Source organism: Protobothrops mucrosquamatus, unplaced genomic scaffold (genome assembly GCF_001527695.2).
Source record: "Protobothrops mucrosquamatus isolate PMUCROS unplaced genomic scaffold, P.Mucros_1.0 scaffold3928, whole genome shotgun sequence".
NCBI classification, from domain to species: domain Eukaryota; kingdom Metazoa; phylum Chordata; class Lepidosauria; order Squamata; family Viperidae; genus Protobothrops; species Protobothrops mucrosquamatus.
In genome coordinates, this window is record NW_015389872.1 from 136933 (window position 1) to 160348 (window position 23416).

General features: G+C 44.6%; 1 protein-coding gene across 1 annotated transcript; it reads left to right on the forward strand.

Annotated features, from left to right (window-relative positions):
• The first annotated feature begins 17638 nt into the window (after positions 1 to 17638).
• LOC107298372 (zinc finger protein 135-like) lies at positions 17639 to 22824 on the forward strand. Its single transcript, XM_015827748.1, has 2 exons — positions 17639 to 17750; positions 21854 to 22824. Exons 1-2 carry the CDS (start codon positions 17639 to 17641, stop codon positions 22822 to 22824), a joined length of 1083 nt encoding a protein of 360 aa, XP_015683234.1.
• Positions 22825 to 23416: the final 592 nt, after the last annotated feature.

Genomic DNA, 23416 nt, shown 5'->3' on the forward strand with positions numbered 1-23416 from the left:
TGGTCCACGGACCAGGGGTTGGGGTCCCCTGCATCAAGACATCTGAAGAGAGGCACAGAGTGATTAAAAAGCAATTTTATGTTCTGGTTCAGCGCTTCTGGAACTTAAAATGACTTAACAGTTGTTTTATATTGTATGCTATGCCTTCTGATTATGCAGAAGCAAAATAAAGTATATTTCTTTGGTGCACACACTTGATCTTCACATTGTTCCCTTCTGAGGTAAACATAAGCAGTGTATGTGGACTATGAAAACAGTACAGGTAGTCCTCGACTTAACAAACATTCATTTAGTGACTTCGAAGTTACAAAGGCACTGAAAAAAAGTGTCTTATACTGTACTTAACAACCACTGCACCATCTCCATGGTCATGTGATCAAAATTTGAACACTTGGCAACTGGCCTGTATTTACAACAGTTGTGGTGTCCCAGGGTTGTGTGTGATCACCATTTGTATCCTTCCCAAGTGGCTTTTAACAAGCAAAGTCGATGGAGGAAGCCATATTTGCTTAATGACAAGTGATTCACTTAACAACTGCAGAGATTCATTTAACGGTGGTAAGAAAGGTCGTAAAATGGGCAAAACTCACTTAAAAATTGTTTTAATCAGCAACATAAATTTTGGGCTAAATTGTTGCCATAGGTCAAGGACTACTTGTACTTTAAGACGGAGATATTAAAGAAGGATAAGATGAAAAAAAGTAAATGCAACATACACCAGCACATGGGTCTCTCCCATCCATGCCAGTCTACTTCTTTCCATCACACCCCAATCCCTCCCCATTGCCATTTATTTATTTATATTTATATTTCTTAAATCAAATTTATATGGCTACCTATCTCACATAAATGATTCTGGGCAGTGTACAAGAATTTATTTTTATTTATCAAATTTTGAGACTGCCCATCTCACAGAGCGACTCCAAGAGAAAATCTTTTTGCTCCTTAAGGTCCCCCACCTCCCTCCTTTTCAAGCCTCCAGTTCCAGCTGCAGTGATATAACTTTTTTATGCAAAACCTGGAAATTCTATTATTTTTATTCTACTGTGCTGAAAAAAGTTGGAAGGTAATGCTTTTTTTCCCTCGCCCCAGATTTCCCTTTCCTCTCTTTTTTGCCCCCCCTAATTATCTTTGTTTTCATTTGCATTTTGTATATACAGCAGGCCACCCATTGCCCATAATCTTCCCACCACCATTTGCACTTCTTCACACTCCTCCATCAATGAAATCCTTAATCGACACCCTCGCTCATTTTTCCTCTAGGGCCGTAGAGTCTACGGGGACCATTTATCTGTCGTTCGCACTGCTTAGCAAGGCCCCTGCTCTGAAGAGCCGCAAGACAACAACAACAACACACACACACACAAAAAAAGCCCAAATTCCAAAGTAGCTGCATTCAAATTTATCCCCCTCCAGGGCCAGTTTTTTTGAATAAAAAAGGACGGGCCCGTCAGTGGCAGATTCAAGCCTAAAGTCTTACACGTGGATGTGGAGCGCGGCAGGTGAATGGAGGAAATCAAATTGTCGAGAAGGGGGGGGAAGGGAGGACAGGGGCTCTGCCTTGAATCGCAGGCTCCCCACATACATTAGGCTTCGCCGAGGTGGCCCTCCCTCCCTCTGGACTCGCTCTCTTTGCCCCGAGGTTTCCGCGGGCAGGCCCTATCGTCTTTTCCTTCATGAGGACTAGGCACGTGTCTCGCTTTCCTGCCCGGGAGGACCTGCTCCGCTTCTGAAATCTGTGGCGGGGCTGGGGTCGTCTACGTTCGGCTTCTTTTTTTCGGGGTGTCCGGTACCCCGATCGACTGGGAAAAGCCGGCCTGAGCAGGGAAACCCCCCCTCCCGGGGGGCGACTTGTTTTTGACCGACGGCCCCGGAGGATTTGGCGGAGGAAGAGCTGCTAAGGGGACCTGCTCGGGTGGGCTGGGAGATGTAGTGGTGGGACCGGAGCACGTGGGAAAACTCCGGGAAATGGATCTAGCCAAGGGCTCCAGCTTAGCCTTGATTTTTCCTTTCCCAGCGAGAGCCTCGACGGTGGCGGCCAAAAGACCTGTAGGATCGGCCTGGCGCGTTCGGCTTGTTGAAAGGCGGCTCCGGTTCCCGAGGCACGAAAGGCCCCCGAAGTGGCATCCTCGGCCTGTCCGGTGAAGATTGTGATTCCTACACCGGGAGAAGTGGTTGGGCTCCGCGGAACTCCCAGCCACAAGAAGTGGGTTTCCATTTTTCTCTCTTCAAACTAAAAAGAGCGAGAAAAACGGCGGGGACTTTTCGTCTGGAAAGCTGAACCAACCTGGCTTTATGTCTCAAAACTGATTTGAAATCAAATTTCTTAGCAAAACCCCGAGGGGTCCCTTGCAGGGCACGTGCGAGGAGGGGGATCACTAGAAATTCGTGGAATTCGGAGTAGGGGGCTCTCAAATGCAGCTTTTTAGATTTATTTTATTTTATTTATTAAATTTATATACCGCCCTATCTCCCTTACACGGGACTCAGGGCGGTGAACAGGCGATACTAAAAACCACAATAATAAATAGTTTCTGTTCTAAAATCAAATTAAATAAATTTGTTTCTTTTGGTGAGGTAAAGAAAGAGTAAGAATCCCATTTTTTTTTATTTATTTGTTTGGTCCCTTAGGACTCTGTGATAAGAGTCTTTTAACTCATGAATAGCTGAAAAATCTTTTTTCTCTCTCTCTCTCAATAACAAACTGCATGAACTGCTGTATTCAGAAGTAAACCTGCTTCCAGTCCCTGCTCAAATCCCTGTCTAAATCTCCTCCTCATATTCTTAAATAAAAGCTTAAAACGCTGTGGGATTTTACTTAGGTGGATTTTACTTACGTTGAGGCCTTCCCCACTTGGAGCGAGGCATGGTGAACCACGCCTAGTTCTTTTTTTCTCCTTTCTCCTTTCCAAGGTTGACATTTATATGATAACTTATTCAAATTATAATTCATCCCTGCTTGAATTAAAGGCAGCTAAACTATAAAGTGAACATATGTAGGAGTGAGGACGTTGTAAAATGCTCCTACTGTTCATATTTCTTATGTTTTTAAAATAGTTTGGGGGGGGGGGAAATTCAAGCATTTGGATGGCACTACAATACTAACAATAATGAGTGTAATTTCCAAATGTATAACTCAAGCAAGTATACATGAATTGTGTTGTGGGATAATAAATAGTAATATTGTGGGATCTGGTATCTCCACATTAACAAAAAAAATGAATTAATGGTCTGTTTCCCTAGGGCTCTGTTGATGGATTTATCTTCTCCGCCTAGGGCTATGGCTGTTGAAAACTCCCACATTCAGGTAAGACTATGCTGAGAATGGAAAGGTTTTGCCTTTCATTAGTTCTCCTTTTGAGTATAGGAAAGTGGGTCAAGACCTGGTATTTTTACATTAGATTTTTATCCTGCCTTTATTATGTTAAAAGTAACTCAAGGCAGCAAACATACAATACTCCCTCCTCCTATTTTCCCCACAACAACAGTCCTGTGAGGTAGGTTGGGCTGAGAGAGAGAGACTGGCCCAAAGTCACCCAGTTGGCTGTCATACCTAAGTCAGGACTAGAACTCACAGTCTCCTGGTCTCTAGGACAGAGACTTGCTGATGCAACCTTGATACAGGTAACCCTTGACTTAACAATCACAATTGAGCCCAAAATTTCTGTTGACGTTTGTTAAGTGAATTTTGCCCCATTTTACAACCTTTCTTGCCAAAGTTGTTAAGTGAATCACTGCAGTTGTTAAGTTAGTAATATGGCTGTTAAGTGAACCTGGCTTTCCCATTGATTTTGCTTGTTGGGAGGTTGCAAAAGGGGATCACATTGACCCCAGGACTCTGCAACCGTCGTAAATATGAGTCATTTGCCAAGATTCTGAATTTTGATCGCGTGACCGTGGGGATGGTGCAACAGTTGTTAAGTTCATAAGTCACTTTTTTCAGTGCCGTTGTATCTTTAAACGGTCACTAAATGAACTGTTGCAAGTTGAGGATTATCTGCAGTTCTTTATATCTATGAAGAATTGTCCCTGAGATAATAATAATAATAAAGTTGGAAGGGGCCTTGGAGGCCATCTAGTCCAACCCCCTGCTCAGGCAGGAAACCCTATACCATTTCAGAGAAATGGCTGTCCAGTCTCTTCTTAAAAACTTCCAGTGTTGGAGCATTCACCGCTTCTGGAGGCAGGCTGTTCCACTGGTTAATTGTTCTAACTGTCAGGAAGTTTCTCCTCAGTTCCAAGTTGCTTCTCTCCTTGATCAGTTTCCATCCCTTGCTTCCTGTCCTGCCTTCAGGCACTTTGGAGAATAGCTTGACTCCCTCTTCTTTGTGGCAGCCCCTGAGATATTGGAACACTGTTATCATGTCCTCCCTCGTCCTTCTCTTCGTTAAACTAGACATACCCAATTCCAGCAGCTGTTCCTTTTATGCTTTAGCCTCCAGACCCCTAATCATCTTTGTTGCTCTTCTCTACTCTTTCTAGATGTGTGATCTTGGAGCTTAGTTAAAATTTGTATTCAGGCAAAGAGCTGAACCTGCTCTAAACCCTTAAATCATACACCACTTTATATAGAAATAAATCCTGCTTCAGTTTATTGGGATTTATTCCAAGGGATGTGCATGTATCAGAATGTAACCTTAGACTGAGACTGTAACACAGAGGTCCCCAATCTTTTGGGCACCAAGGATCGATTCCATGAAGAAAGTTTTTCCCACGGACCGGAGAGTGTGTAGTTTTATGTGCTGCCTGCATCCCACAGATGGGACTTTGCTTGTTTGTGCAGACCAGTTGCTGGCATGCCGCAACCCGGTACCAGTCCACGGACCGGGGGTTGGGAACCCCTGCTGTAACATCTCTGGGAAAGAATCCCACTGAACTGACAGCATTAGCCTTTCCTTAGACAAGTATAGGATGGCAGTCTTAAGAAGAACTGATGATTTCCTACGTTGGATCATCAAGGACATTTTTCAGTTATCCAGTGAGCGGATATGTTTCAATCTCTCAGGACCTCTAGGTTAGGGGTCCCCAAACGTTTGGGCACCAGGGACCGGTTCCGTGGAGAGAGGTTTTTCCACGGACCGGAGGGTGCGTGGTTTTGTGTGCTGCCTGCATCCTGTGGATGGGGCTTTGCTTGTTTGTGCAGACCGGTTGCTGACATGCCGCAGCCCAGTAGTGGTCCATGGACTGGGAGTTGGGGACCTCTGCTCTAAGTGTTTAAGTGTGCTTTTGATCAGCTTCCTTCAACTGGTCTTTTTTATAACCTGCTGAGACTGTAATTAAGAATTCTCTCCTTTTGGCCATGTCTAGGAATCCTAGAAGCTGTAGTCCCCATTTTGAGGTCATAGACCAAGGAAAACTAATCTAAGGGCAGCCTTAGGTGACATTTTGTGAAATCCTTCTTTCCACAACCAGGAGCCCTGCAAAGCAGGGAATTGTGTACATAGTTCTGTCCCTTCTGCATTTAAAGAATTATATATAGGCCAGGGGTAGGTGACCTTGGCTCTTTTATGACTTGTGGACTTCAACTCCCAGAATTCCTGAGCCAACATGGCTCAGCTTGGAAACCTCTCCCTTTCCCCTCAGCATGGCTGGCTCAGGAATTCTGGGAGTTGAAGTCCACGAGTCATAAAAGAGCCAAGGTTCCACACCCCTGGATAGGAGGTCTATTCTCTATTCCTACTCAGGATGCCTCCTGCATGTTGCAGAAGAGATGTTTAGTTCTTTTCCTAAACGCAGGTAGTCCTCGACTTAACAACAGTTCATTTAGTGACTGTTGTTACAACAGCACTGAAAAAAGTGACTTATGACCATTTTTCACACTTACGACCATTGCAGCATCCCCATGGTCAGACCGCTTGGCAACTGACTCATATTTATGGCGGTTGCAGATTCCCAGGCTCATGTGATCCCCTTTTGTGACCTTCCGACAAGCAAAATCAATGGGGGAAGCCAGATTCACTTAACAACCAGGTTACTATTAACAACCGCAGTGATTCACTGCGATGAGAAAGGTCATAAAATGGGGCAAAACTCACGTAGCAAATGTCTCACTTAGCAACGAAAATTTGGGGCTCAGTTGTGGTTGTAAGCCGAGGACCACCTGTAGTCCCCATTTTGAGGTTGTAGAGTGAGGAAGGCTAATCTAAGGGCAGCCTTAAGCATGTTCAGTTAAATGCTTTTCTTCACAATGAGGAACTCTGCAAAACAGGGAGTTTTGTACGTAATTCTGTCCCTTCTGCATATAAAGAATTATGTATAGGACAGGGGTAGGCAACCTTGGCTCTTTTATGACTCGTGGACTTCAACTCCCAGAATTCCTGAGCCAGCCATGCTGAGGGGAAAGGGAGAGGTTTCCAAGCTGAGCCATGCTGGCTCAGGAATTCTGGGAGTTGAAGTCCACAAGTCATAAAAGAGCCACGGTTGCCTACCCCTGGTATAGGAGGTCTATTCTGTATTCCTACTCAGGATGCCTGCTGCATGTTGCAGAAGAGATGTTTAGTTCCGTCCCTAAATAAATCACTTGCAAAATTTCACTGGGTATTGCAGCTCTCCTCAAAGCACCTGTTTTTAGAAGTTGGACTCATGGACGGGGGTGATAGCCCACTGCACCTGGAGCCCATTTGACAGAGAATTGATGGCCAGTTTAGAGTAACCGTTATTTTCATTGGTAACATAGTGAGTGATCTGGTGGAAACTGGGTGTTTTCTATTTTTTTCCTACCTTCTCTGTCTGAGCACAAACTGATTTTGGGGGGGGGGCATTTTTGCCACTTTAGGAGTCAGCTGCATTTGAACAGGTAACTGTGTACCTCACAGAAGATATATTATTGGATTTTGATCCTTACCTGTTCGCCCTCAGCGGAAGAAACTTCCAGCAGTATTGCACCTTGCTGTCCTGGTTAGGTAAGGTTGTTACTCATACATTTTTATTCAGCCACAACTTTTAACGCACTCTGCCGACCTTGTAAAGTAGATTGGACCGAGATTTGGAGTTTGGTGTCCAAACTCAATCTTCAGCCTTATTCCTCTGGTTACCAGCTTGAATTTAGAACCCTTTATTTTTAGCGAATTATGAAAATAGTCCTCTACTTATGACCACAGTTGAACCCAAAATTTCCATTGCTAAGCAAGACAGTTGTTAAGGAAATTTTGCCCCATTTTACAACCTTTCTTGCCACAGTTGTTAAGTGAATCACTGCGGTTGTTAGTCACACAGCAGTTAAGTGAATCTGGCTTCCCCATGGACTTTGCTTGTCTTCTTCTTGTGCCATATCCGTTATCGGACGTTGGCGATCGTGTTGGCGATCCTGTTTTTATCAGCAGCCGCACGAAAAAGTGCTGCTGAGTTTTGTCCAAACCAGTCCCTTAGATTTTGAAGACACGATGTTCTTCTTCTGCCTGGACCTCGTTTGCCTTCAATCTTTCCCTGGAGGATTAAATGGAGTATGCCGTATTTTTCTGGGTGGCGCATCGCATGTCCGAAATATTCTAATTTTCGTTTTTTAATTGTTTTGATGATTTCCCTTGGCTTTCCCAGGCGGCTGATCACCTCCTCATTTCTGATCTTGTCAACCCAGCTTATACGTAACAGCCGCCTGTAAATCCACATTTCAAATGCTTCTAGTCTCTTCAGGTGGCCTTCTGTCAGAGACCAACTCTCTACTCCATAGAGCAGGATAGGAAAAATATAGCATCTGACAAGCCTGATTTTCAATCTTAGGTTTATGTCCTGACTGTAGAAGACCTTTTTCATTTTGAAGAATGCTGTTCAGGCTAGAAGCATGATAAACCCAAAAGTTTGCTTGTCAGGAGGTTGCAAAAGGGGATCACGTGACTCCAGAACACTGCAAATGTCATAAATATGAATCAGGTGCCAAGCATTCAAATTTTGATCACATGACCATCGGGATGCCGCAACAGTTGCAAGTGTGAAAAACGGTTATAAGTCACTTTTTTCAGTGCTGTTGTAACTTTGAATGGTCACTAAACAAATGGTTGTAAGTCGAGGACTACCTGCGTCGCACCATGGTAATTTTATCTAAGGCTGTTGGGGAATTTTAGTCCAATAGATGTGGCAAAGAATAAATTTAGGGAAGGATGCTTTCTTATTCTATTATTGTTATAGTTTATTGGTTCCCATCAGGGAAACACTTGAAACGATTTAAAATAGAACAATTAAATGTAGGACACCCACACCCACAGGTAATATATTAAACACAATATAAAAATAACATTTTTGTTAGAAAGTCAGGGAGAAACGGATAACATCCTACCATATTAGCCAGTGCAGGATTTCTCCAAATCTTGTCAATCAACCAAATCTTAAGGCATCTCGTCAGGAATTCTAGTACCAAGCAAAACCTCAAGACTGACTCAGTCACTGTTGCCCCTGGTCTCTCTCCAGCAGAGGTGTCCCAAATATGTCACCAGGAGACACCAATAATCCACACTCTCTGCATTGGTTGCAATCCTCAGAACTCTACAGAGACCATGTTTCAAGCATCTAAAAGGAGATTTACAATCTATGAACCACTGTCAGTTCCTGTCAAAGACAAGTCTGGTGGTCTACTAAACAAAGTTGGTAATGTGTCTCCTTGTCCAGAAAGACCCTCTAGATCAGACATGTCAAACACAAGGCCCGGGGCCCGGATGCGGCCCGCAAAGTGCTTTCATGTGGCCCGTGAAGCCATCCTGGAAACAGTGAGGGAACGGCCCTCTCTGCCTTGGCCCTGGCCCAGGCCGGCCAGGAGCCAATGTACAATTTTGTGGTGGCCCTCTATGCTGAAATGCATTCAGTCTTAGCTCCACAAGGCCGTCTGGAAACAGCGAGGAACCAGCCCCTGCCGCGTCGGCCCCGCCCCCTGGGTGCATGCTGGGGAGGTGTCAACCTTTGTGAGGAATGAAGAAATGCACCATCGCCTGGAAGTGGCCAGCAAATGGCCCTCGCCTACTTCACATATCCGGCTTGATGGGCTCCAGCGGAGGGGTTTCAGCAGGCAGCGAGGCACTCTCCTCTCAGCACCGAGAGGGCATTTGACCTCTGCTGTCCAGGGCTCCTAGCAGCCTGTGCCACCATCCAGCCCCCCCCCCGCATGGCCTGAGAGGAACAGTGAGGCTCCTCCAGTGGACCATGCCTTGGCACTTGCCCTAGTCCCACCCCCTTCTGCCAGAGACCCTCAGATCTGTCCCACTCCTGCCCAGGCCCCCACAGGCACCCTTGACGCGAACGATGTAGAGCTGGCCATGCCCACCCAGTAGGCCGCACNTCCTCAAAGCACCTGTTTTTAGAAGTTGGACTCATGGACGGGGGTGATAGCCCACTGCACCTGGAGCCCATTTGACAGAGAATTGATGGCCAGTTTAGAGTAACCGTTATTTTCATTGGTAACATAGTGAGTGATCTGGTGGAAACTGGGTGTTTTCTATTTTTTTCCTACCTTCTCTGTCTGAGCACAAACTGATTTTTTTTGGGGGGGGGGGTCATTTTTGCCGCTTTAGGAGTCAGCTGCATTTGAACAAGTAACTGTGTACCTCACTGAAGATATATTATTGGATTTTGATCCTTACCTGTTCGCCCTCAGCGGAAGAAACTTCCAGCAGTATTGCACCTTGCTGTCCTGGTTAGGTAAGGTTGTTACTCATACATTTTTATTCAGCCACAACTTTTAACGCACTCTGCCGACCTTGTAAAGTAGATTGGACCGAGATTTGGAGTTTGGTGTCCAAACTCAATCTTCAGCCTTATTCCTCTGGTTATCAACTTGAATTTAGAACCCTTTATTTTTAGCGAATTATGAAAATAGTCCTCTACTTATGACCACAGTTGAACCCAAAATTTCCATTGCTAAGCAAGACAGTTGTTAAGGAAGTTTTGCCCCATTTTACGACCTTTCTTGCCACAGTTGTTAAGTGAATCACTGCGGTTGTTATTCACACAGCAGTTAAGTGAATCTGGCTTCCCCATGGACTTTGCTTGTCTTCTTCTTCTTGTGCCATATCCGTTATCGGACGTTGGCGATCATGTTGGCGATCCTGTTTTTATCAGCAGCCGCACGAAAAAGTGCTGCTGAGTTTTGTCCAAACCAGTCCCTTAGATTTCGAAGCCACGATGTTCTTCTTCTGCCTGGACCTCGTTTGCCTTCAGTCTTTCCCTGGAGGATTAAATGGAGTATGCCGTATTTTTCTGGGTGTCGCATCACATGTCCGAAATATTCTAATTTTTGTTTTTTAATTGTTTTGGTGATTTCCCTTGGCTTTCCCAGGCGGCTTATCACCTCATTTCTGATCTTGTCAGCCCAGCTTATACGTAACAGCCGCCTGTAAATCCACATTTCAAATGCTTCTAGTCTCTTCAGGTGGCCTTCTGTCAGAGACCAACTCTCTACTCCATAGAGCAGGATAGGAAAAATATAGCATCTGACAAGCCTGATTTTCAGTCTTAGGTTTATGTCCTGACTGCAGAAGACCTTTTTCATTTTAAATAATGCTGTTCAGGCTAGAAGCATGATAAACCCAAAACTTTGCTTGTCAGGAGGTTGCAAAAGGGGATCACGTGACCCCAGGACACACTGCAACCGTCATAAATATGAACCAAGTGCCAAGCATTCAAATTTTGATCACGTGACCATGGGGATGCCGCAACAGTTGCAAGTGTGAAAAACGGTCATAAGTCACTTTTTTCAGTGTAACTTTGAATGGTCACTAAACAAATGGTTGTAAGTCGAGGACTACCTGCGTCGCACCATGGTAATTTTATCTAAGGCTGTTGGGGAATTTTAGTCCAATAGATGTGGCAAAGAATAAATTAGGGAAGTATGCTTTCTTATTCTATTATTGTTATAGTTTATTGGTTCCCATCAGGGAAACATTTGAAACGATTTAAAATAGAACAATTAAATATAGGACACCCACACCCACAGGTGATATATTAAACACAATATAAAAATAAGATTTTTATTAGAAAGTCAGGGAGAAACGGATAACATCCTACCATATTAGAGGGGTATAAATGAAATAAATAAATAAATAAATATTAGCCAGTGCAGGATTTCTCCAAATCTTGTCAATCAACCAAATCCTTAACAAAGGCATCTCGTCAGGAATTCTAGTACCAAACAAAACCTCAAGACTGACTCAGTCACTGCTGCCCCTGGACTCTCTCCAGCAGAGGTGTCCCAAATATGTCACCAGGAGACACCAATAATCCACACTCTCTGCATTGGTTGCAATCCCCAGAACTCTACAGAGACCATGTTACAAGCATCTAAAATGAGATTTACAACATATGAACCACTGTCAGTTCCTGTCAAAGACAAGTCTGGTAGTCTACTAAACAAAGTTGGTAATGTGTCTCCTTGTCCAGAAAGACCCTCTAGATCAGACATGGCAAACACAAGGCCCGGGGCCCAGATGCGGCCCGCAAAGTGCTTTTATGTGGCCCACGAAGCCATCCTGGAAACAGTGAGGCCAGCCGGGAGCCAATGTACAATTTTGTGGTGGCCATCTATGCTGAAGCGCATTCAGTCTTAGCTCCACAAGGCCGTCTGGAAACAGCGAGGAACCAGCCCCTGCCGCGTCAGCCCCGCCCCCTGGGTGCATGCTGGAGAGGTGTCACCCTTTGTGAGGAATGAAGAAATGCACCATCGCCTGGAAGTGGCCAGCAAATGGCCCTCGCCTACTTCACATATCCGGCTTGATGGGATCCAGGGGAAGAGTTTCTGCAGGCAGCGGGGCACTCTCCTCACAGCACCGAGAGGGCATTTGATCTCTGCTGTCCAGGGCTCCTAGCAGCCTGTGCCACCATCCAGCCCCCCCTCCCCCCCGCATGGCCTGAGAGGAACAGTGAGGCTCCTCCAGTAGACCATGCCTTGGCACTTGCCCTAGTCCCACCCCCTTCTGCCAGAGACCCTCAGATCTGTCCCACTCCTGCCCAGGCCCCCACAGGCGCCCTTGACGCGAACGATGTAGAGCTGGCCATGCCCACCCAGTAGGCCACACCAACTCCATCCACGCCCACCCAGTAGGCCACACCCACCCTGGCCACACCCACCCGGCCCCCAGAGGGCAACTGCAATGCTGATGTGGCCGTCAATGAAATTGAGTTTGACACCCCTGCTCTAGACCTTCAATGACACTGTCGCTCTAGGAATATTCCCAAACCACTTGATCCTTCCATGTGGCTGCAAAGCTGCTTAGAATGGGTAGAATTCCTGAATCTGGGTAATGCCCATCCGGTCAATCTTCCATCTTTTCAGTTACAGTTAGTTATCCCTGATCGCTGCACCCTCATCCAGACACTGAGTAAGAACATGTACAGGTCCTCCTGATTTGGTTATTATAGAACAGTAGAGTTGAAAATCATCACCACAAAGGCAGTTATCTCACAAGGAGGGTGTCATGACTGCTTGTATACATAAACTAGAGTATGCAATTGCCAATGGACTTAGGGACACACTTGTTTTTCAGGCACATCACTGGTGGAGAGGAGAGAGGTGAGGTCAGTCAGATAAAAGGACAATCTCTCTATTCTTCCCAACACTTACCTTAAGGGCATCTTGTGCAGCATACAAAAATCCATGCAAGCACCAGATGGCAAGGAAGAAGCATTAGGAACTCTAATTGATTGCTGACATTTTTTGACCGTAGCCCAGATACTTGTAGCCCAGAAATGGTAGCCTAAAATGCAGGCTCTGGTAGCCAACATAGGATCTATGAATTGCTTCCTTTGCATACCTATATTTAGCCATAATAAGGTTCATTCACTTGGTTTGGTCTTAGCGAATTGTATGAATCTCATCATTGTGGCTTATAAACCATGGTTGCAGACCCTAATTGTTAAAGAAACAAGATCACACAAACATGATTCCATGGAGTTACAGCTCTTGTGTAGACTTCAGAGAAGATGGGAACATCTCCCCCTTTTAGAAATAAGATATGATAAGAGATGAACTGACCCAGTCCATGTAAGATAAGATAAGATAAGATAACTTTTATTGTCATTTTTTTACTGTGAGCGCACTGGCACACATTAAAAATGAAATTCTGTAGCCTGCTCTCAAAAGAAAGTATATATCTATCCATACACATACAATACACATATATACATACCCACACACACACATTAATCACTGCCCATTTTGAAAACATAGTGGAAAGAGGAAACTTGAGAGTTCACATGGTTGATGCTATATGGAACAAAACTGTGACTGAATTTGGATGTTTCGTTTCGGATACCACGGAGCCTCCTGCCAGAAGGTAACAAGGAAAACAGGTTGTGAAGAGGATGTGTAGAGTCCCAGACAATCCTGCGGACCCTGCTACCCATGTCCTGGCTAGAAGGAAGTGAACTACCAATAATTTTTTCTGCCATTCTCACCACTCTCTGCGCCGCCTTCCTGTCCCAAGCAGTAATGCTTCCAAACCAGACAGTAATGCCATATGATAGGATGCTCTCAATCGTCCCTCTGTAAAAAGTGGTAAGGAGAAGGGAAGGTAGTTGTACTTTTCTCATGTGACACATAAAATGCAGGCGCTGCTGTGCCCTTTTCACCAGTGTCTCACTGTTGAGCGACCAAGCTAGCCTACTCATTAGCTGCACAACCAGAAACCGGATGCTGCTAACCACCTTCACAGGTGAATCATTAAAACACAGAGGTGTGTGTCTGTGCCTGCCTTTTCTGAAATCGACAATGATCTCTTTGGTTTTTTCTACATTTAAAACGAGGCTGTTTTTTATTACACCAGTTCACCAAGCCCTCTACCTCCTAGCGGTAAGCACCCTCATTGTTATCCTGAATAAGGCCCACTAGTGTTGTATCATGTGATTACATTGAAGTTTGACGTGTGTCCTGCCAACCAGAAAACGGGTTCTTGGTTAAATATAGTGGCAAAAAATGAGCAATTAGGTCAAAGAGCACAATTCTCTTCCTAATGTTTTGCTGGAAATTTTTCTCACATAGTTGCCAGACTTCATGACTCTCCCTTCAACTTCCAAGAGAAAGTTAGTGGTTGAGGTCATGGTAAGGTGAAATGTTCAGCAGAAGTTAAGAGTAGTTGTATTTCCTGTGTAAAATGTACTACCCATTGTCGCCGCTCTATCAAAATAGACATAGTCCTCGCCTAAAAAGTGAAAAAAGCGACTTAATGACATTTTCACACTTAAAGCCATTGCAATATCCACATGATCAAAATTCGGACGCTTGGCAACCGGTTCATATTTGTGACGGTTGTAGAGTTCTGGGGTCATGTGATCACCTTTTGTGACCTTCTGACAAGGGAAGTCAGTGGGGAAGCCATATACACTTAACAACTGTGTTACTAACTAAACAACTGCAGTGGTTCGCTTAACAATTGGGGCAAGAAGGGTTGTAAAATGGGGCAAAACTCCCTTTGCAAATGTCTTGCTTAGCAGCGGAAATGTTGGGCTCCATTGTGGTCCTAAGTCAAGGATTACCTGTAAAATGAAAAGAATGAGAATTTGGGCTGCCGAAAAAGAATGAGGATGTACATTGTATAGAACTGTTGAAAGAAAAGTCTTCATCCTGGTTCATCCAAACTGGGGATAAATAAACAACATGGCGACTGCTTTAGGAAGAAGGTTGCAGTTTATTGAAGAGCTAGCCAGTGTTTCTCAACCTTGACCATTTTAAGGCATGTGGACTTCAACTCCCAGAATTCCACAGCCAGCAATGCTGGCTGTGGAATTCTGGGAGTTGAAGTCCACATGCCTTAAAATGGTCAAGGTTGAGAAACACTGCGCTAGACCAAAAGATGGTTCTGGCAGGAAAGAGGAGAGAAAAAAGAAGGGCTGAGCACTTGTGGGTAGTAGGTTTTTATACCCACTGAAGCCTTTTGTTCGGAGTAGTTTCCTGTTCCTGTGTTGAGGCTTTGTATTTTCTGTGTCATGTATTCTGACCTGAGTCTGGGTGTGCCTTTCTGGTATTCCTCCTGGTGATGGGTTAGTCCTATTATTACCAAAGGGTTATGTCCTGCTTCCCTGGTGCTGGGGCTAATGAGTCCTAGCGTTTGGGTGGGGTATGCAGATTTTAGGTGTCTTTGTCTTCTTGGTTTTCTAGCTCCAACTTTTCTGATGGTTTACATCAGCATTTGTACAGAGCTGGCTTCTGCTTGGGGGAGGGAGACCTGGGCCATCAAGGAAAACTGGGCATGCTTTTTTTGTCTCTTTAAGATTCTTGGAGGAAATATATTTTTCTGCCCTTTTAATATTTCCTTCTCTGGGGGGCTGACTTCCCCCAGAACTATTAACTGTAGAGATGGGAAACTTAAGAGTCTGCTTGTAGCCCCTCCTAGCGGCTTGAGTTCTTGCTCAAAATGTTGGCTACAAGTGATTGGTTTTAGGCATGCATTTTTTTTCCTCTCCCTCCTCCCCAATAAGGATGGAAATTGACACCCCCCCCCCCAAAAAAATAGCCTGAAATCATTAGGGTCCAACCCAAGGAGAATTGCCCAGCCCTGATTTCTACTTAACATTCATCTTTGTTTTTTTCCCCTTCAAATCTGTGTCCCAACAGGCCGCATTATTTTCTGTCTTCCTTTTTATTCTAAACAGTGACCTTGTTAGCTAAGAAAAAAAACACAGAATAAAAAACACCCCAGGGAATTTTGGAGCTGTTGGGCACTGGAAATAGAGTCTGCCTCTTTTTAGCCCAAAGAGACTACCCACAAAGCTGATTCGTTGGGACCTTTCAAAATATAAGATAGTTAAAAGGTTTATGAGTTACAGCATTATTGTTAATAACCCATCCATGCAATTTATAAAATAATATTTGGGGCTAATGGCATAAAAGGCAATCAGATCTCCACTTGGCATTCAATAATTGCAATTAGCAGTGAACCAGAAGAAAACTTAAGTGGTTAATAGTCTGAATGTAATACGTCGAGTTCATGGAGAAAAAGAAATGATGTATTCTTCACAAGAGGAAAAACGGCAGAAAGAAGTTGTATATTTCATAGGAATCTCTATTCAGGGCCATTTTTAGACTCTTCTTTAGAAAATTGGAAGAAATCAAACAATTCTCACTTCAGGATTTGCTAAATTCTATTATTTATTTAGACCAGATAGATGTGTTTGTTCCTTCCTTCCTGAGCTGGGGTTTCAAGGGAAAAGAGGAAATTCTCTAAAAAAAAAATTTTTTAATATAAATATTAAAAAAATATTATTATATTTAAAAAAAAATTAAATGTATTACTGTAGTAAGTTTTGAAAAAAATAAAAATGCACAATACTACAAAAAGAAACCAACTAACTACAAAAAATACAAACTGTTAAAAAAATGAAAAGAATATAATTAATAGTGAACAATAAGAAATGTAACAAAACAAAGAGGAAAAAGTTATAAGCAATATGTTTCCACAGTTTTCATATTCTACAAAAAGAGTTTATTCTGTTTGAAATGTGGAAGCTTCAGTTGTTTTAATGCTTGAGTTGTAGATGACAGTGCTTAGGAGATTCTTTAATATAATTGTCCATCCCTTGTATTAAAGCTTAAAAGGTGATTTAGCTTAATAATTGGTGACAGCAAATACCTTTAGAGATTATCCTAAATAAAAGACAAATTGCTGAAGTGATCAAGAGAGGAGGACAAAGCTAATTGAACAATAGATCTACCTGAGATTCAATCAGACCCCTCCCCTTCCATTCAACTTTGCAGAATGACACGGTGGGGGGGTTGTATATGTGCATAAGTGTGTGTGTGTGCCATTGCAGGTTGAAATCAGCAGGGGTCTTCCTTGATAACTCCTTCTGCTGTATGGCTTCCACCTTCAGGCACATTCCTGTACTTTCTAGCAAAGATGGAGCACATGGGAGAACTTTCCAAAAAGGCAGGAAGATCAAAATGCCTGTATAAACTCTGATACAGGGCTTGGGAGTGTCTTGTCTGAGGTTTAACCAGGGAGAATGCTTTGGCCAGGTTGCAATGGAGCCTTTCAGATCTAGGCCAGCTTTATAAGACATGTGTGAAAGCTTCCCTTCTGTGTTGGGAGATAGGCAACCAAATGGCCAAAGCCCCATGGCCTCTAAATTCCTGAGCCAGCCATGCTGAGGGGAAAGGAAGAGGTTTCCAAGCTGAGCCATACTGGCTCAGGAATTCTGGGAGTTGAAGTCCAGGAGTCATAAAAGAGCCAAGGTTGCCTACCCCTGATATATACTGTATGTTAAGACTCCAAAATCCAAAGGCCCTGGTGGTTGAAAATTCAGCACATCTAGAGATGAAAGGTGACATACTTTAGGCAAACATACCCCTGTCTTAATCACAGCTGATAAAAATTGAAAATGCCTCTTAAAAAATTCCCAGGTGAATCCCTCCCCTTATTCCCCAAATCTCAAGACAATCATGAATATTGGACAGGATTTTAGATAAGCTATTTATGTATATTTATTCTGTCCGCTCATTTTCTTGTGTAAAGTTACAAAACTCAACTCGGTTGAACAAAGTCGTTTTCCCATGGTTCATTCTGAGTTGGAGCAGTTCTCTCTCAAGTTTCCCTTCACTAACTACGGTAGTGGATTGCCTGACTAGAGAAAGCCAGGGATTAAAATTTGTTCATGTGAAGCACTTATTCTCCACTAACCACTGGCCCATCGTTTCAATCTCTTTTTGCAATCTGGCTGGACAGAGATGCAGAAGCACAAGTCGGAACTGTTTCTGGAGACCGAAGAAGGTGCTGCCACACCCCTTTCATTGGTCCACATTGAGGAAGAATTTAACTCCTCTCCATCTTTATACCAAGGTAAGGAAACGTGAAACCGGCTAGGAAATCATTGATTGACCCACTCACCAGAGGAGCACAACAAGGGGAAAAATGGAAATCTATCAACCTGCCCACTAGGACCCCCTTCCAATTATCTCAAAGCAGAGGTACTGTTCTGTCCCAGCCCACATGAGTCCTTGTTAAGCTCACAAGGAAAACCCCCCCTTCCAGCAAGCAGGCTGGAACCGCAGGGAAAAAAAACAATCCCCTTTTATTATTCACAGACCTGAGTCAATGTCCAAGGCAAACACAGTTCACAGAAACTCGAACAAACAGTTGCCTTCAGCAACCAGCATCTCCCACACCTTCCCTTTTATAATTCAGCCAAGGTGTGGCTTCCTAATGCCTTCTCCTTTGCCCTTGGAGCCGCCCCATTGCATTCCTCTGCCCTACTCTTTTCTTACCGGCATTTTTGTGCATCCTGGATATATCATCACTGTCCAACTGAGACTCTCAGCACAGCTGTGTCTCAGCCTGAGCGCGAGTAGAGGCCAGGCTCCTCGTCAGACTGTAAGTCTTGGAGCTCCTCAGAGCCTTCCTCTGTCTCTGATGTCACTCCAGGCCCCTCCTCCTCCTCCTCTGATTCCTCAGACTCAGCTGCCGGATCCACTGGCTGGCGAGGCATCACAACAGGTACCAGTAGGTAATCTTGAGATGTGTAGGATAGTAGGCCAAAGGATGATGCAAAGTTGGGTCAACATATTATGGTTTCTCCCCCCCCCCAAAGTCACTTTGGGGGCTTTTTGTTGTTGTGTTTGGTTTTTAAACCGTTACATCTCTTTTTGGATGAGCACTATACTTTTTGCATGTATCCACATTGCAGATACGGGAAAATATGGCGCCGATTTCTTACGCCGCTAGTCCGGGTTGACTCGGGAACACCAAAAAGGGACATGAAAGCCTCATTCAGTTTTGGGCCTCTGGTTAGCTATCTCTCCTTCTCATAAAGTAAAACTACTTCTTTGTGAGTGGGGTGGGAGACTGCTGGACTGTCTGTTTTCTTGCCCTAAGAACTCTTTGCTTGAGGAAGGCATATAAACCCGGAGAAAGACCAAGGTCTATGTCTCCTCCGTAAAGGCATCTGGCGTGGCCAGGAGGAATAATAATAATAATAATAATAATAATAATAATAATAATAAAAGTTGGAAGGGACCTTGGAGGTCATCAAGTCCAACCCCCTCCTCAGGCAGGTAACCCTATACCATTTCGGACAAATGGCTGTCCAGTATTTTGTATTGTATCAAACTGTTTTTAAACTGGCTGTAAGCCGCCCTGAGTCCTCCGGGAGAAGGGCGGGGTATAAATATAATAAATTCAAATTCTTAAAAACTTCCAGTGTTGGAGCATTCACAGCTTCTGGAGCCAGGTTGTTCCATTGGTTAATTCTTCTTATCTATGAAGAATTGTCCCTGAGATGATAATAATAATAATAATAATAATAATAATAATAATAATAATAATAATAATAATAATAATAATAATAAATAATAAAGTTGGAAGGGACCTTGAAGGTCATCTAATCCAACCCCCTGCTCAGGCAGGAAACCCTATACCATTTCAGACAAATGGCTGTCCAGTCTCTTCTTAAAAACTTCCAGTGTTGGAGCATTCACCACCTCTGGAGCCAGGTTGTTCCATTGGTTAATTGTTCTCACTGTCAGGAAGTTTCTCCTTAGTTCTAGGTTGCTTCTCTCCTTGATTAGTTTCCATCCGTTGCTTCTTGTCCTGCCTTCAGGCGCCTTGGAGAATAGCCTGACTCCCTCTTCTTTGTGGCAGCCCCTGAGATATTGGAACACTGCTATCATGTCCCCCCTCGTCCTTCTCTTTGTTAAACTAGACATACCCAATTCCAGCAGCCTTTCCTTATATGTTTTAGCCTCCAGTCCCCTAATCATCTTTGTTGCTCTTCTCTGTACTCTTTCTAGAGTCTCAACATCTTTTTTACATCGTGGTGACCAAAACTGGATGCAGTATTCCAAGTGTGGCCTTACCAAGGCATTGCAAAGTGGTATTAACACTTCACATGATCTTGATTCTATCCCTCTGTTAATGCAGCCTAGCACTGTGTTGGCCTTTTTGGCAGCTGCAGCACACTGCTGGCTCATATTTAAATGATTGTCCACTAGGACTCCAATGTTAACCCTGTCTCTTACCCAGCAGACTCCCCCAAAGACCAGGAAAGCAGTAGGCAACAGAGGGGTCTGATTTCCAGCAAATGTAGAGAAGTCCGGGAGTTTTTTCTTCCTTCCTTTTGCTTTTTCTTCCATCCTGACCCTAAGTTGGAATGCAAAATGCTAAGAAAAAAACAACGGGTTGCATTATCACAGACATTGTGTGTCTGTGTATGTGGGGCGGGGGGAGTCTTTACCCTGTTCCACATTGGAAGAGGTTTAAAAAACAAGACAGAGATAGAAATTTACCTTCATCTAAGAAAGATTGGGGTGTCTTATAGTCAGCAGTTCACACAATAACTAAAGCAGGACTGATCTGTCTGGGGCCGGATCTAACCTTCGGAGTCAATTAATTAGTCTGATTAATCATTTTCTGAAGTCCCCCGTCCTCCCCTCCCCACATATTAGCTCAGCTAACCACGCCAGTGAATCCACAGAGTGCAGCCTTGTCCATCTTATTGCTTTCCATGGGAATCGGGAATACAATTCCCAGAATTCAGGTTCCCACTTCACATGGCTCGTATTTCGCTAGTCCTGTATTATTCAGCATTTTTTTAAAAACTTCCTAGTTACAAGAAATAATTTATAGCAGAAATCTGCCCAGTTTGCCTTTCATTTTATTTATTTGAGTTACAGTCTGAAGAACACTCTTTTCTTCAGAATTCTCAAGGCATCTTTTCAAGAGCAAGTTTCCAATTAACCTTATAAAGGAACAGGAGTTGGGTAGTTTAAATTGGGATGGAGTTTTGCATATTACACAAAAATTAGAGGGGACAGTGGGGGGGGGGAATTCCCTTGACTCCTACACCCAGCATGTATTTTCTTTCATCTTTACTATCTTATCAGTTCTCTAAATCAGAAGTAGGGGATTTGCCGTCCTCCAGAACTCTTAAAACTACAGATCCCAGCAGCACCAGCCAGCATGATGGGCAATGTGGCAACTTACGGTCGATCGGTTTTGGAGAGCCACACGTTCCTGACCTCTGAATGATCGCGTGGACGGTCATTTTGAAGCCCTGGGATAAAACAGTACACAACCTCTGAACTTTCTCTGCTCTGCCTGCTCTTTTTCGCATATAGGTAGTCCTCGTGTAGCAACCACAATTGGGACCAGTAACTTGGTCATTAAGCAAAGTGAAACCGCGACTGTGCTTAGGATCATATCTCAGCTTTCCTTTGCTTTACAAACCTGCGAAGATCATAAATGCAAGGACTGGTTGCAAAATGACTTACCGCTATCGTAAACTGTGAATAGTCACTAAACAAGGCAGTCACTAAACATTTAATGCTAGTTCCCTCCTCACCAGGCACCCTCTGAATACAGGGAACCAATTCCCGTAATTTCCTAGCCAGCATAGTTAATGGCAATCCTATATTTCTGAAGAGCACCAAGTTAGGAAAGGTTTATTAATAAAGGCGAAAGGCTTAACTCTTTAAGTCAGTGGTTCTCAACCTGTGGGTCGGGACCCCATTTGGGGTCGATCGACCATTTCGCGGGGGTCGCCAAGCAAGGCTGTCCGCCATTTTTTTTGTCCGCCATTTTTTTTGTCCGCCATTTTTCCCCCTTTTCCGGCGGGTGCCTTACCTCCCTTGGGCTGGGCCAGCTGGTGATCGGCCTGCTCCGTCTCTGCCGCTTGCCAGCTACGCCTTGACTAGCGCAGGGGGCGGAACCACGCATGCACGGCGCTCCCGGGCAGGGAAAGTCCTCGACTTACGACCGGTTGGGTAGTCCTCGACTTACGACCGGTTTAGTCCTTGACTTACAACCGGTTTAGTCCTCGACTTACGACCGGTTTAGTCCTCGACTTACGACCGGTTGGGGTCGCGGCATTAAAAAGGTTGAGAACCACTGCTTTAAGTATGCTCATTTTTCAAAACTGACCATGATTCCATCTCTGGTTATCCAAGCAGGTGATGGAGTAGCACCAACCAAAGAGCAACAAGACAACATTGTGTCCCTGGCGAGGCTGCAGTATAATTTTGTCCAAGAAGCTAATCTACCAACAAGAAGCAGCGAGTTTTACCTCACGGGTGAAAACGTCAGCCTGTTTCCTGAGCGGCCCAAAGCCCACCCCTGCGCAAAGGGACTCATTAAAGATGTCAGCACTGCAATTCCACAACAGGGGGGTCCTTTGCCTGTCAGTGCCAGCTGTGACTTACTCAAGCAACAGGGCAGCGGGGTCATTCCCCTGAGCAGGGGGGAGCAGAATAACCTTCAGGATGCTGTGGTCGCAGGAGACAGTTCGCAAAAGGAAGGGCATCCCAGCAAGAGGTCACCTCCGGAGAGGGAAAGCCACCCTGGGAACAACACGGGGGCGGAAGTTAACCATCTACCAGCTTCCGAAGTTCATGAAGAAACGTGTGCCAGAGAAGCGTCCCCCGTGGGTTCTAATTCTGCAGTGAAACCTCTCAGCCCCATCCCTGTTACCCATCAGCCGGTCTCCCCGAAAGACACCCCCAACTCCGGGTGTCCCAATTGCAGACACCCTTCCGAGGGCAGCGGTGCAAGTCTCGTGGGACGAGAAGTCAAGGCCACCAACAAATGGGTTAAACTCACCTCCTCTTCTAAAGAAAAGGCTGGCAAGGTGGTGGTGAAGCCCTTCCAGTGCCCCGATTGCGGGAAAGGCTTCCTTCACCGATCCAGCATCCCCCGGCATCAGAGGCTCCACAAGAAAGACAATTCATCTCCCGATTCAGGGCAGCCGGTGCCCCAACCGGGCGCTAATTGTGGGAACTCTTTCACTATGAAGCCCCTTGTAATCAAACGCCGGAGGCTGCCTGGGATCGACCAGCCATTCAAGTGTCTCTCCTGCGATAAGAGCTATGGGCAGAGAAACCATCTGAAGAGGCATGAGCAGCAGAAGCACCAGGTGGTTGACTAAACAGACAGCTGCTTTGACCAAAGGCAAGCGCTTGTTTCCTTCAGCCCTACAGAGGCTACCAAGGATTGCTGGCAGAAATTTCCTTCTCTTTCCTGATCCAAATTCTCCTGAAGAACAGAGGGGACTTTTCCCAAACCAGGACACTGATGTGTCTGGTCACCCTCCTTACTGTCATGGCCAGCCAGCAGCTCATCTCTAATTTGACCACGTCATGGGTTGCCAAACCACCTTGGCCCATGAACTAGGTGAGATGGGCAGCATAGAAATCTGACAGATAAATAAATATACTTTCCTTCCCATCACTCTTCTGCTGTCTTTATTCTTTGTTCTCCAGTTTGGCCTTGGAGGAATGATCAGAACTGCATCCCAACAAAAGGTTAAAGCAACCTGGTCCATCAGTTCTTTACAGTAACCCTAAAAACAGCCATATCCACCTACTGCACATGCTTATGTTAGTATTTTCATAGTTGTGCTACTGCAAAGAAGGGGGTCTCTGGGCTTATACAGATAGTCCTCGACTTACAACGGTTCATTTAGTAACCGTTCAAAGCTACAACAGCACTGAAAAAAGTGACTTATGACCATTTTTTCA

Bases quoted from the DNA above. Each gene is read 5' to 3' on its own strand.
- LOC107298372 (XM_015827748.1), top strand. From the start codon at position 17,639: ATGCAGAAGCACAAGTCGGAACTGTTTCTGGAGACCGAAGAAGGTGCT. The intron at 17,751-21,853 runs GTAAGGAAACGT...TTATCCAAGCAG, and splicing joins CTCTCCATCTTTATACCAAG to GTGATGGAGTAGCACCAACC.